This window comes from Aulonocara stuartgranti (genome assembly GCF_965226115.1).
Source record: "Aulonocara stuartgranti genome assembly, chromosome: 15".
Taxonomy (NCBI): Eukaryota; Metazoa; Chordata; class Actinopteri; order Cichliformes; family Cichlidae; genus Aulonocara; species Aulonocara stuartgranti.
Genome location: NC_138951.1, coordinates 26,704,057 through 26,723,115, shown reverse-complemented (window position 1 = coordinate 26,723,115; position 19,059 = coordinate 26,704,057). Strand labels below are relative to the sequence as shown.

Sequence of the window (19,059 nt, the reverse complement as noted above, 5' to 3'; positions counted from 1 at the left end):
AATGAACGCCACAGTAAATCATTCCTACCTGTGGCCATCTCTCCTCCTTCTAATACAATGTAAACACTACAATAGTTACATCCTTTTGGCACACACTCTTTCTTACTCTGTAATTTTCTGTCAATTTGTTAATATTTATTTATAATCACATATGTCAACCCTGAATATTTATTACTTGGTGACTTGTATTGTATACATTATGCTATTTCTCATATCTTAACATACTGTATTGATAAATAGTCTAGTTTGTTTTTGTTAATGCTACTGTACTGACACAACTGTAACCCATATAATTTCCCTAGGGATTAATAAAGTATTCTGATTCTGATCAAATCAGGAATGGCTCTCATATACAGTAAAACACCTTCAGTCCCTCAATTTTGAGTGCGACCGACAGACTTTTTTTTAATGAATGAATTTATTAATTTATTAGTTATTGATTCCTGTTTTGCCAGTTTTATCCTTGAAGACTTAAACGATTAAAAAAGACTTTGCCTTCAGATGCGGTGAGCTGTGTGTGTGTTCTTTAGCCAGATGCCAACAGATGTTTCTGAGACTGATCTGAAGAGAAAGCAGCAGGAGGAGGAGGCAGACGGAGGGGGAGAGGAGGAGGAGCAGAAAGCAGAGAAGCACGCGCAGACGCACGGGCACGGACCTCCGGTGGATCACGGAGCCTCCGCCGCCTCTGCGCAGCTGCAGCCGGTATCAGAAGCAGTACGGTCGGCCTAACATCGGAACTATGGCCGACGACGGAGCTCCATCCACGGCCTGCACAGGCTCCAGCCTTCTGCAGCCGCTCAGCGAGCTCACCGACCTGCCGCTGGACCAGGTAAGAGCCGCCGGACCTCGGCGGCCGCCGCTCCGGAGGTCCGACACGGGGGTACAAAGAGAGGCGAGGACGGGGAAGGGAGGAGGGCTTTGTCCGTAAAAGTAAAGGGCGGAGGCCTCGTGCAGACTCCTGCAGCTGTGATGGATGAGAGGCTTCATGCTGCTCATTCACGTAAGGAGGAGGAGGAAGGGGATGTAGCTGTGCGGACTGTTCCTATTGTGATGATGATGAAGGGGAAAGGCATGTCGGTGGTGGTGGGGGAAGGGGAGGGGGGGTGATCTCTCACCCGTGATGCTCCTGAGGCTCCACCTTTCCTCTTAGGTTTCGTCTGCGCTGGGGTCAGGTGTGGAGCTTCTCTGACGCAGGTGTGGCTCAGGTGATAACCAGGCACAGCCATGACCTCCACGTCAGCTCCTGATTGGTCATTCCTCAGTCCAGAGCTCAGAGGGGGTGGAGCAGCTACTCATTCAGCAGATGGTAGATCAGAGTGTGGTTGTGTGGACCTTCACCAGGTGATCCTGGTGAGCTGCTGCACACACCTACCCTCTGACTGGCTGACAGCCAGGCCTCTGGAGCCGGTTCAGGTGACCAGCTGCCTCAGTTTACTAGTTTTACAGGGAAGTACTGATGATACCAGTATCTCCTGTGGGCTGATGTCATTGTGTGTGAGTCTTCAGAGAAAAATCCTGTTTCTACACCACACAGCAAGTTTCACGCCTCTGAGTGGAGGCTCTGGTGTCACTTCCCTCCAAGGCAGGAAGTGGGCACTGCCAGAGGTGCTCCGAGAAGGAGGCCGGGGGGTGCGACCCTCACCAAGGTCGCTCCTTCTCAAACAGCACATTTCATCTTCTGCTCGACCGTCTCTGATTTTCATAAATATTTATCGTCCATAGTGTGAACACATGGCCGCTGTAACCTTTAAACAGTTTGTAGATACTCTAACAGTACAACAGAGAGTATTACAGAGAACTGTTTGAAAACTGCTGCATCAGCAAACTTTCAGGCCTTTTTCACACATTCAAACATGAAAATCTCAAACCTGTAAAAGATCAAAGCCAGAGATCTCGCTGCTCCTTATTCCCATCGTCCTGACTCAGATGTGTACTTTGGGACAGGCACAGTAAAACCTGCCTGAGTATCATTTAGGTAGTTTCAAGGCGTCTTGTAACGTCTTATATTTCAGGACACTCTGATAAAAACTTCACACTGTAAGAAAATACCTCGTGACAGTGACTCAGTGATGAGTACTTCGACTTCACAGTGTTGCAAAAAAACACAAGAGAACTTTGAAAGTCAAATTCTGAGTTTTGAAGTACAAAGAGACACAAAGTACTGCAGGTGGTGATATCATTGCTCTGTTTACAAACACTCACAATACCACACACAATACTACAAAAAACTGACAGCGCTATTGATACTCTGACATTACTACAGATATTAGTCAGATAGCACTCTGATGTTATTTTCTTAGTATTCTGGTATTAGTCTGTAGTAGACGGTGACTGGACAATAACATGGGTGTTACTGTGCTAATGATGATGAAGATCCTCCTCCTCGCCTTCTTGCAGGAGGAGCTGCTTGGAGAAAAGGGCAGCCATTTTGTGCTTGTGTTGGTTCTGAAAGAGTCATGTGACACCTCTCTCACACCCAGGAGGGGGCGGTGGCGCTCAGGTTTGGTCCCCTCAGCAGGAGGAAGGCAGGATTAGCCAATGAGCATGCAGCACCCCTCTGTGAAGGTGTTAGAGAAGGTGAGGGGTCAGCCTGAGGGAGGCGGAGCAGTCTAACGGTGGGCGGGTCTGCCCTCTCTCACCTGGATGTACTGAAGCACCAATGAGGTGCTGTCTGTTTGCTTCACCTGCAGGTGAACTTCGTAGCGTGCCAGCTCTGCGCTCTGATCTCCGCCTTCTGGTTTCGTCTCTTCCTCCATCCCAGTAAGACCAGTCCCATCATCCGGCACGTGGTGGCCACGCTGCTGGGACTCTATTTTGCCATGTTCTGCTTCGGCTGGTAAGACCAACTACGACTCAGGATCAGTAAAACTGAGCTCTCCAAAGTCTGACTTATCCTAAAATTGAACTCTGATAGAGGTCACACGTGCATCGCTCATCTCACCTGTAATGGAAAAATTACACAATAATGATTGTCAGGAGCAGAAAACATCAGATGTGGCTGGACTAAATAAGAATCCGCTGTTAGAGCAGCTTTGCATGACTCGCAGTCATAATAATCCTTCTTTCATTTTCTCGCCGTCTGAAACAACTTTTAGCTCCTCTCCCCCTTTAAGAAAGCTTTCTTCTGATTCGGTCTGTGTGTCAGATGACCCTAAAACAAACTCTCTATGACATCATCCAGATCCCAGAGGGAAAAATGCTGTGACTGACTGAGTGTTGAGGGCAGCCTGAGCGTTGGCTCACAGAGATTACTGTTTGTACACCAAGCTGATTATGTTTAATGTGAGCATCCGTCACAGGAGCAGCAGGGGCAGGGATAGCTCAGTAGGTAGTAGGTAGGTAAAGTGGTCGCCCCATGATCGGAAGGTCGGCGGTTCGAATCCACTTAACGGCTACCCTGAGGTACCCTTGAGCAAGGTACCGTCCCTACACACTGCTCCCCGGGCGCCTGCTTAGTGGGCTGCCCACTGCTTCACTGAGTGAATGGGTCAAATGCAGAGAAAAACAAGTAATTTCCCCATGGGGATCAATAAAGTATCCATTATTATTATTATTATTATTATTAGACACATCACGTGTTCTGGTCAGCTGGTGTCTGGAGATGACGCTCTGTGTTCTCCTTGTTTTACAGGTATGCTCTCCACTTCCTGGTTCAGAGCGGACTCACCTACGGCATCATGATCCTCACCGGAGTCGAACACATGCACAAGTGAGCGTCACACACGACATGCATTAAAACGCTGCTAACAAGCCATTAACAAGCTCAGGGTTAATGAGGAAACCTTTTATCACCTTTGATGTCAGGAGAGCAGCTCACAGTCGGACCTCTGTTATTTCCAGCTCTGTGAACATTAGGTCATGCATACTGGCACAAAAGGACTTCCACAGATTCTGATGTTGTAAAAGTAACAATGTGCTCCTTTCAGCCAAACAAACATGACTGCACCAGGTGTTCTGTCCTCAAAAGGATGCAAACTTCAGACTGGTGAAGGTCTTAAACCCGTGGAGCTTCACATGAGCTACAGCCAGAAACCTGAGTGAGCCAGATCATCACAGAGGTCCTCAGACCTCAGTGAGGCCGTCAGGACCGCCGACCCCAAGTTGAATAACAGCCTGTTCTCTGTGTTTTTCCAGGTACTGCCTAGTGGTGGCGCTCACATACCTGAGTCTGTGTCAGATCACTCGAGTGTACGTCTTTGACTACGGCATGTACACCGCCGATTTCACAGGGTAACGCCTCCGCTCTGTGGCCCATTCACTCCTAAACGCCTCTCCGTGTCCAGGCTCTAATCTCTGCCTCTGCCCTCTCTGCAGCCCCATGATGGTCATCACTCAGAAGATCACCAGTCTGGCGTTTGAGATCCATGACGGTGAGCTGCACTCTCAGACAGGCTGTTTTCCGTAAATCCTGCAGGTTTTACTGTCCACTCTGTGTTTCTGACAGGAATGGCTCGGAAGGAGGAACATCTGACGGCGGGACAGAAGATTCTGGCAATAAGGTTTGTTCATGGTAGAAACATTATTTACTGGAACAGAAATCACTGTGTTTAGGCAGGAGGGTGGAGCTTAAGACAAAATCCATGCCTCCATGGTAGACACTTGTCAATCAAAGGTATCTCCGCCCTAATACTTCTCCCTAAAAGTAATGCAACTTCCTGCTGTACTTCTGTTCATGCAAAACAGGTTTAGTATGAAAAAATAGCTTCACCTAAACTAAAAACAAAAAATACTCGGCTGAGTCACTTTTACTGGATCAGTCCTTCAAAACTCATGACATAGCGGAACCCTTTGAATGGTCTTCTTCCTGCTCTTAGTAGATCTTTGCATGAACAATCCTCATTCTGTGGCCTTCATTTTTCATCACGTTATCGGCAGTGTTGGAGTTCAAAATTGTTGATTCTGCTCGTCTGGACGTTTCGTCACTCATCCAGGTGACTTCTTCAGTCTCAGTTGACTGCATGTTTCCTCAACCTTACAAACAGTACATTTACACAATAACTGAAATTAGCCACTAAATGAACAATCAGCTGTGAGGTCAGTTCCTTGATCATTAATCAATCAATGGTAGGCAGCTCTGAACAGCATATCCAGAACACCTTGGATTTTATTGAGAAGGTGAGAGATGTCATTATGGAGGCAGATGAAACAATGGTCTCATACAATGTTACATTTCTCTTCACTTGTGTTCCAGTCACTGAAGCGTTGGAGGTAGTTCGTAAGACATTACAGGATGACCCCAACCTTAGCAACAGGACCACTCTCAGCATTGACCAAGTGTGTTTACTTTTGGAACTGTGTCTTAATTCCACCTATTTCGCATACAAGGGTCAGTACTACAGTCAGAAACATGGGTGTGCCATGATTTCCCCAGTTTCACCCACTGTGGCCAACGTGTACATGGAAGAAGTGGGAATGAGGGCTCTTTTATCCTACTATGGAACATCACCAAGTCATTGGTTCAGGTATGTGGATGAAACCTGGGTGAAAATCAAATCTCAGCACGGGACGTACCACAATTCATGGATCACATTAACTCGATGGACCAACACATCAAATTCACAAGGGAGGAAGAGCTGCCATGATTAGTCGACTAGTCACGATTACGTCGACTATCAAAATCGTTGCCAAGTAATTTAATAGTCGATGCATCAATTTAAGCTTTTTAAGATCCTGCAAGACACAGGAATAAGTAGTAGGATTTAAGAGTGTAATAACGGACTGAAACAGAAGATGGCAGCAATGCATCTACAAGGATGCCAGCTGCCGTTAAACGCCAAAGAAGAAGAAGAAGCAGTCTCCGGTATCATAGCTGTGTCCAGATTCAGGGACTGCATATCTTCGGAAGCCACATTTGTAGGCAGATTATGTGACAGCGATGCAACGAAGGCTGTCACAATTTGAAGACTCCTCCAAATGCGACCTTAAGCACTTTGGCAAAATTACGTTCATCTGTTTTATAATGTCTAATAAGCCTCATAATAAGCACAGTCACTACATGACTGAAACACAAGCTTAATCTCTCTATCAATAAAAATAGTATACACGTATGCTTGAATAAAAACAAACAGGTGATATAGAACACTTTTATTTTTATTTTAGCATACACTCAAAAATTACAATAGACAGCTGCACTTTTGTAGGCCGAGTACGTAAAGGTGACGCGACAAAGGCTGTCCCAATTCAAAGACTCCTCCAAATGCGGTTGACAAATGCGTCCTGCTTTTCCCCAGATTTGAAGGATGGGTCAGGTGTATCCTTCGTAGCCCAACCTATCTCAGAATTCACAGTGTGGCCCAGCCAATTTCCAGTTTCCAACAATGGTGGCAGCTACTTAGTTTTAATATCACTCTTATTGCTCCTTCTGGGTCACAAAATAAACTTTTAAGATCAAGTCTGGACTTAAAGAAGTCCAGACGCTTTTCTTTGCAAGCTCCTTTGACTACGATGACCTGGATGATTGATTAGAGGATTAGAGGATCATCAGGGGGTCCTTTTGTCCCTCTGTGGGGGGTCACTCCCACTAGGTTTATATCTGGGACTCTCCACCATTTGACCTTAGAACTGAAGAAGCTTCTCGGATGAGAGGTGAAACGTCTTCAAGTAACTTAAAGAAGTCCAGACGCTTTTCTTTGCAAGCTCCTTTGACGACAATTTGCATATTAATGATCATAAACCAACCTCACAGCAAATTGTTCAATCAGTGGGCTGGTTTCAATTATTGCGCAAATCTACTGTTTATAAGATTAGGGAAACCTGCAGTCAACTGAGATTGAAGAAGTCGCTTGGATAAATGACGAAATGTTTCCCCCACTAAAAACGTTACATCCAGATGAACAGAATCACCTTTTGGGATTTACCTCCCTGGGTGATTTAGCATGCATCAAGACAGTGTTAGAGTTGTCACTCAAAAAACTAATCTATTGCACATTACTTGTTACTTATATTAAAAGTAGTGTTGTATGTTACTTAATTACTCACTGAAGAAAGTAATTTCTTACACAACCTGTTACATTACCTCCATGTCACTCCAACCTGAAGCACAGTCTGATAATTATCAATGAACAGTGTACACCTGAAGCTACAGTCGCACACTGACACAGATCTCTGTGCTAATGAGGACACACACACTCTTGAAGTTTGAATAAAAGCAAAGTTAAAACGAGCCAAACAGACTTCAGAGCAGTCGTCATGGTGATTCTGCTTTAGAAACATGAACAGGTAGAACTGCCTTTGTTAACCTATTGAAGTTCAGGGTCTGGCTGCTAGACTGGGGTCTGCATATACTCCACTCTTTCATCACTCTTAGGTTCTTGGCTAGCTTAGCATTAGCATGCTGTCTGTGCAGATGTTAGCTAAATATCAGACATGATAAATGGATATGTACTTTAGAGAGCTTTTCTAACTGAGGTTTTTACTACAAGTCTCACTATGCCAATCACATTAGCTCTTTGTTCTGTGTTCTGGTTCTCCTTTACTGTCTCCCCTTCATTGGCTCCATTAAAAATCCAGAATTTAAATCCTGCTCCTCACATTCAAGGTCTTGAATAATCAGGCCCCATCTTATCTTAACGACCTTATAGTATCATATCGTTAGAGCACTTCACTTTCACACTGCAGGCTTACTTGTTGTTCCTAGAGTATTTAAAAGTAGAATGGGAGGCAGAGCCTTCAGTTTTCAGGCCCCTCTTCTGTGGAACCAGCTTCCAGTTTGGATTCAGGAGACAGACAATATCTCTACTTTTAGGATTAGCCTTCAAACTTTCCTTTTTGCTAAAGCATATAGTTCGGGCTGGATCAGGTGACCCTGAATCCTCCCTTAGTTATGCTGCAATAGGTGAAGGTAGCTGGGGAATTCCCATGATGCACTGGGTGTTTCTTCTTAACTCACGTCACTCATGTGTTCGTACACCTCTCGCATTAAATCATTGGTTCAATAAAAAGAGATTAGTACAAGAAACTGAACATTATTTATTGACATACAGAATTTAATGAAACCATTTTGCATGTACTCTGATGGCCCACCACAGCAGAACAGAATCCCAGCAGTGATAGAAATTAGGGCGTGTGAAAACAGATCTTTCATATACAACTTGTTCATTTATTATTAATCTCTGGCTCTCTTCCACAGTGTGTCTTTTGTCCTGTGTTCCTCCCCTCACCCAAACCAGTCACAGCAGATGGCCGCCCCTCCCTGAGCCTGGTTCTGCTGGAGGTTTCTTCCTGTTAAAATGTAGTTTTTCCTTCCCACTGTCACCAGAGTGCTTTCTCATCGGGGCTCATGTGATTGTTGGGGTTTTCTCTGTTTTCTTTGTATTCTTGTAGGGTCTAAGTTACTGTAAAAAGCACCTTGAGGCAACTGTAGTTGTAATTTGGCGTTGTATAGATAAAACTGAATTGAAAATTGTTGGGACTTCCGGTTGAGCTTTGATGGAGTAGGACGCGAGTCTGGGAGCTCCCGCCGATTTCGATTAAATTGTTATTTATTCGCGTGTTTTGGCCGTATTTTCAGTCCTGTTTTGGTTTGTGGATTGTCTTGTTGAGAAGTTTTACTCGGGCCGGCGTAAAATGGCAGCAAAAAATGTTAAAACCCGCAGTACTATTCAGACACAACTGAGGCCTAGTTTGCAAACCGCGACCACACCCTCGAGTGAGCCGTCGTCTCCTGCAAAGCCCCCCACATGTCAAGCTAATCCTGATATTGAGGCTCTCAAGGTCGAGTTGCTGGCTTCGCTGAGGAAAGATATCGCCGACATCTTTAAAAAGGAACTTCAGGATACTCTGGGTGATGCTTTGTCTACCATTAAGTTCGACCTGCAGGCGGTGAAGACGCAGCTGGCGATCGATAAAGCTGCAAATGACGCTACCATGTCTGAGCTAAAAGGTACGGTGAAGGAGATGGAGCACGCACTTACTGTCTGCTCTGATGATATAGCTGAGATGAAAAACACTATCAAGGGTCTCACAGCTCATGTAGCCAAGCTGGAAAGTAAGTGTGAAGATTTGGAGTCCAGATCGCGGCGCAACAATGTTAGGATAGTGGGAGTACCGGAGGGCCCTGACACGTGCACCACTGCCGCCGTAGCTTCTTTGCTAAAAGAAGCATTTGATCTGGGGAAGGAGCCGCTTTTGGATCGTTCGCACAGGACCCTCCAACCCGCACCTAAGCCTGGCGACCGTCCACGAGCCATTGTATGCAGGTTTCATTACCACACTGACTGTGTCGACATTTTACGACGTGCTAGAGAACGCCGACAGATTAAAGTTGGAGATCGGACCATCTCAGTCTTCCCCGACTACACCGCCAGGGTGGCACGGGCTCGTGCTGCATTCAACACGGTCAGGCAGCAACTCCGTGGCATTGACGGTGTTCGGTATGGCCTGCTTCATCCAGCGCAACTCCGCATCACATATAAGGGTGTCGAGAAGGACTTTGTTTCGGCAGAGGAGGCCAGTGATTATGTCAAAACTTTGATTTCTGGGTGAGCCTCGTTAGCTCCTCAGTTTGATACTGTAATGCTGCTAAGGGTTCACGGTCTCCTTAGGTTTAACGCCACCTGTGCATTGTTTTCTTAGGCCATTGTGCTGGTTATTGTACTGTTGGTGTGCTGGTTCCTTTTATTTTCATTGTTATTTATTGAAACTGGATCATATAATATACTCTTGAACTTCGGACCAGTCCGGCACAATCTTCTCCAAGCTTGCTGCATTGATTTGCATAGGACTGAGTTGTTTTTCGTTTCTGTTAAATTTTTATTTATTTATTTTTTTGTTTGGTTGTTTTTGTTTTAATTGTTTATCTATTTATGTATGTTGTTTTTGTTCTTTGTTTTTTTAAATTTTATGCACTTTCGGTGATTTGTTGGAAAGTTCTCCTTCTGAGGAAGTCATATTTTGTACTGTGAGATCTTTTTTTGGTTGGTTGGTTTCCTTTTTATTTTTTCCCTTTTTAAAAAAAACATGTTTACTGTTACGCGCACACTGTTATGCTGTAGAGAAGTTGGTGAGAGGTTATTTTTCCCTCTCTCGCTTTTATTTTTATTTAGACAACAATTAGTCCAGTCACTTCGGTGAATCATTTTTGCTACTTTGGGGGTACACTGCTGTCTCCTTTGTTCTGTTCTGTGGAGACTTGGGGGTGTATTTGTGTTCAGGGTTGGGTTGGGGGGGGGGCTGTCCCATTTCGGCTCTTCATGGCCACTGGCATTTTGGTTTGGTCTTTTTCCTCTTCCTTTTTGTAAATGGTTAATGGAAATATAGACCCCAGCATTGCTGGGTCAGGTATGCCTCTTAGATTCATTAGTTGGAATATCAGAGGTATGGGTAACCCTGTTAAGAGATCTAAGGTTTTTACTCACTTGAAACGTCTAAATTCTGACATAGCATTTTTACAGGAGACTCATCTTCGCATTAAGGATCATTATAGGTTATATTGCCCTTGGGTAGGTCAGGTCTTTCACTCAAATTTTAATTCGAAGGCTAGAGGAGTGGCCATTCTCATTAATAAGAAAGTTCAATTCACTTTGACCAATGTTGTCGCTGATAGGAACGGTAGATACATCATTGTTGCTGGTACCCTAATGCAGAAAAAGGTTTTGTTGGTAAATGTATATGCCCCGAATTTTGATGATGCTGAATTCGCTAATAGATTGCTGAGTAACATCCCCTTTCTGAATACACATTTGCTTATCCTTGGTGGTGATCTGAATTGTGTTTTTGATCCAATTTTGGATCGATCTAGTCCTCGTAATTTGACTCAATCATCTATGTCTAAAACATTCTCAGATTTTATGAAACAGAATGATCTTGTTGATCCATGGAGATTTCGCAACCCTTCAATCAAAAAATTTTCATTCTTCTCTCAGGTCCACCAGTCTTATTCCAGGATTGATTATTTTTTCATCGACAGAACTCTTAATTCATGTGTTAATTCTTCCGACTATTCTGGTATTGTAATATCTGATCATTCTCCTCTGCTATTGGATGTTCATCTTTCTACCCATAAACGTAGCCCTCCACTTTGGAGATTTAACTCTCTCCTTCTGGCGGATAAAGAATTTTGTGAATTTATTTCAGGCTCTATTGAGGAGTTCTTGTCCTTCAATCAGGATGATTCTGTCTCATATTCTCTGCTATGGGAGACTCTTAAATGCTACCTGAGAGGTCAAGTTATTTCTTACTCTGTCCGTGCTAATAAAAAGATTAATGCCAGGCTTAAAGAACTTATAGCTGCAATTAGTAACCTTGATCAAAGTTATACACTGAACCCTTCTCCAGAATTACTGAAGCAGCGCCTTGATTTGCAAGCAGAATTTGATCTTATGTCAACCAAAGAGGCTGAGCACTTATTACTACGCAGTCGTGGCTCATATTACGAATATGGTGACAAGGCTAGTCGCTTGTTGGCACATCAGTTACGACGTCAGGCCTCCTCGCGTGTGATCCCCATTATTAAACACTCTGATGACAATATTACTACAGATCCCTTGGAAATTAATTCTACCTTTAAAACATTTTACTCTTTGTTGTACAGGTCCGAATTTCCCACGGATAAAGCTAAAATGAATGCATTTCTTCATAATCTTTCAAACCCTGTTATTGGTGCTAATGATGCGGGGCAATTGGACTCCCCATTATCTGTTGAAGAAGTATTAAAAGCTATTACAGCTATGCAGTCTAATAAAGCCCCGGGCCCGGATGGGTTTCCAATTGAATTCTATAAAACATTTATTGGTAAATTGGCACCATTGCTTTTGTCTGTGTTTAACGAATCCTTGGAAACCGGTTCATTACCACCTACTTTCACACAAGCAACCATAGCGCTCCTTCTCAAAAATGACAAGGACCCAACCTCCTGTGGTTCCTACAGGCCATTATCTCTGCTTAATGCCGATGCAAAGGTATTGGCTAAAGTAATTTCATCTCGCCTTGAGGATGTGCTTCCTCGAATTATATCTGAAGAGCAGAATGGCTTTATAAAGGGACGGCAATTGTTTTTTAATACCCGTACACTCTTTAATGTTATTTACTCAAAGCGTCTATCTGAACTTCCTGAACTTGTGATTTCTTTAGATGCTGAAAAGGCTTTCGATAGGGTGGAGTGGGAGTACTTGTTTGCAGTTTTAGAGAAATTTGGTTTTGGTGATAAATTTATTTCCTGGATTCGGCTTCTTTATTCGTCCCCTAAAGCCAGTGTTCATACTAATGATGTTTACTCTGATTATTTTGCGCTGGGTCGTGGTTGTCGTCAAGGTTGCCCTTTGTCTCCCTTACTCTTTGCCATTGCCATCGAGCCTCTGTCTATTACATTGCGATCTTCTTCTGTATTCAGGGGAATCATCCGTAATGGAATTACACATAAAGTATCATTGTATGCGGATGACTTGTTATTATATATGACTGACCCCGCATGCTCCATCCCTGCTGTTTTAAGTATTCTGGAGAACTTCAGTTCGTTTTCAGGTTATAAATTGAATTTGGGGAAAAGTGAGTGTTTTCCTGTTAATACGGCAGCACGTCAACTTCAACAGTCCGATCTACCCTTTCGTCTCAGTCCGTCTGGGTTTAAGTACTTAGGGATTAACGTGACTCGCTCTCTAGCTGGCCTTAAATCAGCAAATTTGTCTCCTCTTATATCTAGGGTCACATCTGATATTCAAAGATGGGGTAATCTCCCCCTTTCTTTAATCGGTAAGATTAACGTTGTTAAAATGAACATCTTACCAAAATTTTTATTTTTATTTCAGTCAATTCCCTTATTTTTGCCGAAACATTTTTTTGTTTCACTGGACAAGATTATTGGTTCTTTCATTTGGGGAGGGAAGCCACCTAGGGTCTCTAAAACTTTGCTGCAGCGATGCAGATTTAGTGGAGGACTTGCATTACCTAATTTTTTAGTCTATTACTGGGCCGCTCACATCCATAAACTTTGCTACTGGCTAAAATCTTCTGGTTCCTCGTGGTGTAAATTGGAGCTATCATCATGTAAGGGCTCTTCTTTACCGGCTTTGCTCTATTCCTCTTTACCCGTGAGACCCTCTCTGTACACTGATAATCAGGTGGTTCTTAACACACTCAAAATCTGGTTTCAGTTTAGACGTCACTTTAATTTTGTAATGCCGTCTTCCTCGGGTCCTCTAAGCGAAAACCATTTGTTTCCCCCTTCACTTTTGGACTCGACATTTTCAGTGTGGTGTGACAAGGGTATAAAACAGTTCAAACATTTATATGTGGATGGTGTTTTCGATAGTTTTCCCAACTTGTCTTCTCGTTACAATCTCCCTGTTACCCATTTGTTTCGCTATTTTCAAATTCGAAATTTTGTTGCTAAGTGTTTCCCAAATTTCCCCTCTTTACCTCCAGAACAGCAGTGGGAAACTACGTTATCATTTGTTCCTCATCACAGAGGAACCATTTCGAAACTCTATGATGCTATTCTGTCTTTTAGTAACCACTCTAATGTTAAGCTTAAGCGTACATGGGAAGAAGAACTGGGATTTCGAATACATGAGGAGTCTTGGGAACGGGCTATAACGAGGATACGATCTTCCACCTCCTGTGCTCGTCTTGGACTTATTCAATTTAAGGTCATACACAGGGTGCATTTCTCTAAGTCTAGACTTTCTGAATTGTATCCAGAAGTGGAAAATAAATGTGATAAATGCCATGGTTCTCCTTGTCACCTTAGCCACATGTTTTTTCTGTGCCCTGAGCTACAAGGTTTCTGGACAAGGTATTTTGCTATTATGTCAACTGTTCTTGGGGTAACTCTTCATCCTTGTCCTCTGATTGCTGTGTTTGGGATTCCTGCTCGCTCACTTACACTTGATTCCACACAAAGGGATATTATAGCCTTCACATCCCTATTAGCGAGACGTCTAATATTGTTGCATTGGAAGTCTGCTAAGTATCCTACTATTTCCCGGTGGCTTAAAGATGTCATGTTTTTTTTAAAACTTGAAAAAATTAAATATACGTTGAGAGGTTGCACAGCCAAATTTTTTCACAAGTGGCAACCCTTTATCTCTTATTTTGCCAGTCTAGAGGTATTGCCTGTTTAAATCTACTTTTGTTACTGTTATATTCCTCTAATATGTTTGATGGTTGTGTTGATCTGTGTGGGACTGGGGGGGGGGGGGGGGGGGGGGGGGGGCGTTGTGTTTTGTTTTTTTTGTTGTTTTTTTCATATATATATATATATATATATGTTAATTTACTTAGGAAAATTAAGAAAGGTTGATTGTATTTCGGTAACTGCAAGTACTGTTTTCTTTTTTCAATAAAAATATTTTCAAAAAAAAAAAAAACTGAATTGAAAATTGAATAGTTCTCCATGCCTTCTTTCGGAGCACGGCTGTTTCCATAGCATACAACATTCACAGGAGTTGCCAATAGAAAGCATTGTGGTGAAATGGTCTTAACCCTCTATTTATTTAGGAGAATGCCCAGTCTGCTGGAGTACTTCAGCTACAACTGTAACTTCATGGGGATCCTGGCTGGCCCCACCTGCTCCTACAACGACTACATCGGCTTCATCGAGGGAGCCCCTCGACGCTGCAGAGACTACAAGGATGAAAGGAAGTCCAGCAGCAAGCTGAGGCACAGTGAGCCCTCCCCAAACGTAGGTCGCATGACTAAGGTATACCTGTATTTACAGTATGAGCAGTCGCCCCCGCTTGACATTAAACAGAAAGCAGGTTTAAGACATTTACCGTTGAGACGTTTAAACTGAGGAGCGTAATCCATTTCTTCTTTTGTTCATGATTGCTGACTGAATTTAAGACATACTGAACCTGAATGAATACTATGTTTCTCCACAGATGGAGGTCGTACGTAAGGTCACCACCTCCTTCTTCTGCCTGCTGGTGTTTCTGTCAGTGTGTAAGGTTTTCCCAGTGGAGCGAAACATCGACGACAACTTCATTGCCAACACACCTTTCTATGCTCAAGTGGTTTACCTGTACCTGTCCATGCTGACTACCAGACCCAAGTACTACTTCGTCTGGACGCTTGGTGGGTGGCTGAAATCTGCTTTGTGCAAATAAACTTTCATGTGCTGCTTTAGAGAAATTGGATTAAAATCAAAATCTAACCGATCATTTGTGCTGAAATGAAAATGCTGGGTTCACTGTTAGCACAAACACACTGTTCATACCTAAATTTCTGACCAGTCACATCTGTGCTACAGCTGACGCCATCAACAACGCCGCCGGTTTTGGCTTCAATGGTTACGACAGTGACGGCTCTGCTCGCTGGGACCTCATCTCCAATCTGAGGATCCTGAAGATTGAGGTCAGGACCATCACAGACCTGGACAAGTTTACGAGTAGGGATGGGTATCGTTTAGGTTTTATCCGATATCGATGCCAAACCGGTACTTTTGAAATGGTGCCGGTGCTTAAACGGTGCTCAAACCGGTGCTTAAATTTGAATTTGAATTTGAATTTGAATTTGAATTTGAATTTGAAAGAATGGAGAACACAAAATTGGTCCAAAAACCTCTCATTTTCAGCTGTTTTTTTGTAAAAAGATAACAATGTTAGCCTTTTTTTATGGCATCACTCTTGGCTGGAAGCAGTGCTTAATCAATGGAAAAAACACAAACTTTGTCCAAAAACCTCTCATGTTTAACTGTTTTCCACTTTTTCTTTGGTCATTTTAGCCTTTTTGGCCAGGGTGAAGGGAGTATCTGCCATCAAACAAGAAGACAGCCGCATGTAGCTATGATGATGTTTGCTAGTTCACCTTACATGCATTAATTTGATAACGCTGTTAGCCTACTCAGCGTAAATTACACACGGACAACATTAAGCTACTCACGCAGAGAAGAACGGCTGCTGCTGCCATCATCATCCGTCATCATTTCTGCTACACTGGCAGGGCTAGGGGCCAGGACTCTATTCTTCGGGTTCTTGGGGGATGTTGCTAACTCAGGGTCCGATAACAGGCACCACACCCGCAGTAGATGTGCACGGTGTGAGGTCTCACAGCAAGCTATCAAATACGGCGCATTTCTCGGCTTTTAAAAAAAAAACGCTATGCGTCGCCAGGTGTTTCATCGAATTCGAGGTGTTACCTCCTTTGCACAGTATCACAGTATCAGCTTAAAGCACTTGTTGCAGGCTGCTGAGTTTGCATCTTTTGCTGTGAAGTACAGCCAGACTTTTGACCGCTTTGCCTTGGTCATTTTTAATCTGTAGCTCTGCTCTAAAAGAACGTACGTACCTGGACCCGCCTACTATCCTCGGAAACGTAAAATGATTGGCTAGAATCTAAAGTGTATCACAGCTCAGGAAAAAAAAGCACCGAAATAAAGCACCGAAATGTGCACTGCTTTTCGGTCTGGTTACTACCGTTTATGTCAGAACCGGTGCCATAATGGCACCGGATACCGGTACCCATCCCTATTTACGAGTCACTAAAATGGTTTGATAACATCAGTCTAATGGATCTCTGTCTGCTTCCAGTTTGCCACCAGCTTCAAAGTTTTCCTGGACAACTGGAACATTCAGACAGCACACTGGCTCAAAAGGTCACACTCAGTTACCTGATCTGGAATCTGTACCTGGCATGTGTAAAAATGACTGTTTGTGACCTCTGACCCCTTATCTCTGATTGACAGGGTGTGTTATGAGCGATGTCCCTACCATCCGACAGCAGCCACCTTCATCCTGTCAGCCATGTGGCACGGAGCCTATCCAGGATATTACCTCACCTTCCTCACAGGGATCGTCATCACGCTGGCAGCCAGAGCGGTGAGCCGCTGTTAGCTATTAGCCGCTAGCTGTTAGCCATTATCATTTAGCAGTTAGCTGTTATCTGTTAACTGATGTTGCTGCTAAGCCTTTGAAATGAGACCTGTGTCCATTTTAGCAGTCATCCATGTTAACTTCTCATCCTCAGGTCAGACACAACGTTCGACCATACTTCCTGCACTCCTCTGTACACAAACTGGTCTATGATGTCATCACGTGGGCAGCCACTCAGATTGCCATCTGCTACACGGTGATACCTTTTGTCTTGCTGTCTGTGGGTCCATCCATGAAGTTCTACAGGTCAGTAAGTCAGAAAGGGTTGACCAAAGTTTAATCAAGATTCAATCCAGGTTTAATGCATGTTTAACACAGCTTTAACCCAGGTTTAAATCAGGTTTTACCAAGGTTTAATATAAGTTATTCCAGGTTTAACCCAGATATATTTCAGGTTTACTGCTGGTGCAGCCCAGGTTTAAACCTTGTTTAACCCAGGTTTAATTCATGTGTAACTTTGACTGCTCATAGCAGCATTTCTGAATTTTCATCTTCTCTGCAGTTCCTGGTACTTTAGCCTCCACATCGGCTGCATTCTGGTCGCATTCGTGCTGCCCGTCAAACGGAGGAATCTCCCTCTCAAAGACCAGCAGAAGAGCCCAGTGCAGGAATCGCTTCAGCGCCACCTAGAGGCTACAGACAGGACCTGCAGCCAGAAGGCGAAAACCACATGAGACAGAGGACAGAGAGCGATGATGTGACATCATGCATTACATGGACGTGTACAGAAAGTGGGCAGATGGAGCTTCCTGCTGGCTGGGTACAGAAACATGATGACGATTACTTGGAGTCATAGGGAGGGGTATGGAAACAGGCCCCGTGTTGTCTTCAAAAGGATTCGTGACTGCTCAGATTCAGACAGATGTGTGGTGATGGAGGATTCATGTGTATAAATACATACAGTGTAAGTTGACATGGAGCTGCTGTGTGGGAAGCTGAGCTGCCCCAAACTCTCATGATCACCTGTGTAGTGTTTCTTTGTGGTTAAACACCTGCTGACTGTTCATCTGCAAGGAAGAAGAACAAAGGAAGGACGGGAAGAGTGGCTGGATGAGTGAAGCATGCACAAATGGAAGTCAGGCAGGTTAAACCACAGCATGACAGTGTTCACAGGGGCCGATAAAGGTCCACTCAGCAGTCTTACCCGTTTGGGTTTTTGCAGGTGTTACCTGGAGAGGGTGGCATCACGTTTACATTAGCAGATGTCTGAATCAGGTGATTTATGTCATTTCATTCCAAGCAGTCAGGTGTTTGCAGATTTAGCTCGAAGATTAAATGAACTGAAAGATCAGTAAGGGTCATATGATCATCTTTCACGTTAAAGGAGAACCATTGAGCTAACCTGCAGCTCTACTCAGCTGTATTACCCTCCAATGATTCAAAAATAATAAAATAAAAAAAAACAACAACTTTACTTTATTTAACTCTGGCTTCTCAGCTCAATAAACTCTTTTAGCTCCTCTCTCTTTAAAGTCATCCTTCTTTAAAATCCCACTTCCTTCTGAATGGCCAGCTTCTGAAAACCCACTGAGGGGCAGCACTCTGTACCTGTGAGCTGTGCTGCCCACAGGAGATGACCACATAAAGAAATCTAATGTAATGACAAAAATATAGAACAGCGTTGAAGCTGAGTGCTAAGAGCAGGTTTGAGACTAGATTACTTTACTTTGGGTTACTTTAGATTACTCTGGATTACGTTCACATGCTAGTGTTATTACTTTGACCTTGGGCCATGTTTCGTATGAACACATGCTAATATTATATAAGAAAATAAAGAAAGTGCTTCGGGTTGGGTTCATCGTGGTTCTGTAGTCTGGTCTTCGGATCTAGGAGGACGTTCCGACAGGAAGTGCTATGCGTTTACTGCTGTGTGTTTTTGTAAACTGAGGAAAACACATTTCTGTTTCCTGTTGCCATATTTGTATCGTCAGTGTTGTTCCTGGTGGAGATGTTCTGGGACACAGACACCTCTCTGTGGGCTTCATGGTTTTGTAAATGTGAATTAAAGCTGATTTTTGACACCTGACCAAGTGAACATGTGTGATTGTTGCTGGGATGGGTGGAAGTTTGAGTCTGCACTTTAAACTTTGGCAGGCTGATAGGAATCAAACTAGAGAACAACTCTGTTAATAATTCCTCAAATATCAGGTCATAAAGTCGCTGGGTGATGTTTGTGGTTCAGAGATTTCACCAGCACAGCATTAAACCCACAAACATGCACGCACAAACACTTTATTTAAAGCTATCACTCAGT

At 43.6% G+C, this 19,059-nt stretch overlaps 1 protein-coding gene across 2 annotated transcripts; it reads left to right on the top strand.

The window, feature by feature from the left end:
* Positions 1-652: 652 nt before the first annotated feature.
* On the top strand, positions 653-18,831 carry mboat2b (membrane bound O-acyltransferase domain containing 2b). 2 transcript variants are annotated; one of them, XM_082507029.1, is made up of 14 exons: positions 745-829; positions 2,481-2,577; positions 2,691-2,836; positions 3,632-3,709; positions 4,135-4,230; positions 4,315-4,370; positions 4,445-4,499; positions 14,434-14,617; positions 14,817-15,009; positions 15,185-15,288; positions 16,464-16,528; positions 16,619-16,751; positions 16,900-17,051; positions 17,308-18,831. In XM_082507029.1, the coding sequence occupies exons 2-14, from the start codon at positions 2,539-2,541 to the stop codon at positions 17,477-17,479; spliced, it is 1,473 nt and encodes a 490-aa protein (XP_082363155.1). In that variant the 5' UTR covers positions 745-829; positions 2,481-2,538; the 3' UTR covers positions 17,480-18,831. The 2 variants fall into 2 exon arrangements, with proteins under 2 accessions (XP_082363154.1, XP_082363155.1); XM_082507028.1 differs by lacking the exon at positions 2,481-2,577 and having other exon boundaries at positions 653-829.
* Positions 18,832-19,059: the final 228 nt, after the last annotated feature.

Excerpts from the sequence above, each read along its gene's own strand:
- mboat2b (XM_082507028.1), top strand. The coding sequence starts at position 740 with ATGGCCGACGACGGAGCTCCATCCACGGCCTGCACAGGCTCCAGCCTT. Across the intron at positions 2,837-3,631 it reads GCCATGTTCTGCTTCGGCTG|GTATGCTCTCCACTTCCTGG; the intron begins GTAAGACCAACT and ends CTTGTTTTACAG. Across the intron at positions 14,618-14,816 it reads ACAGTGAGCCCTCCCCAAAC|ATGGAGGTCGTACGTAAGGT; the intron begins GTAGGTCGCATG and ends GTTTCTCCACAG.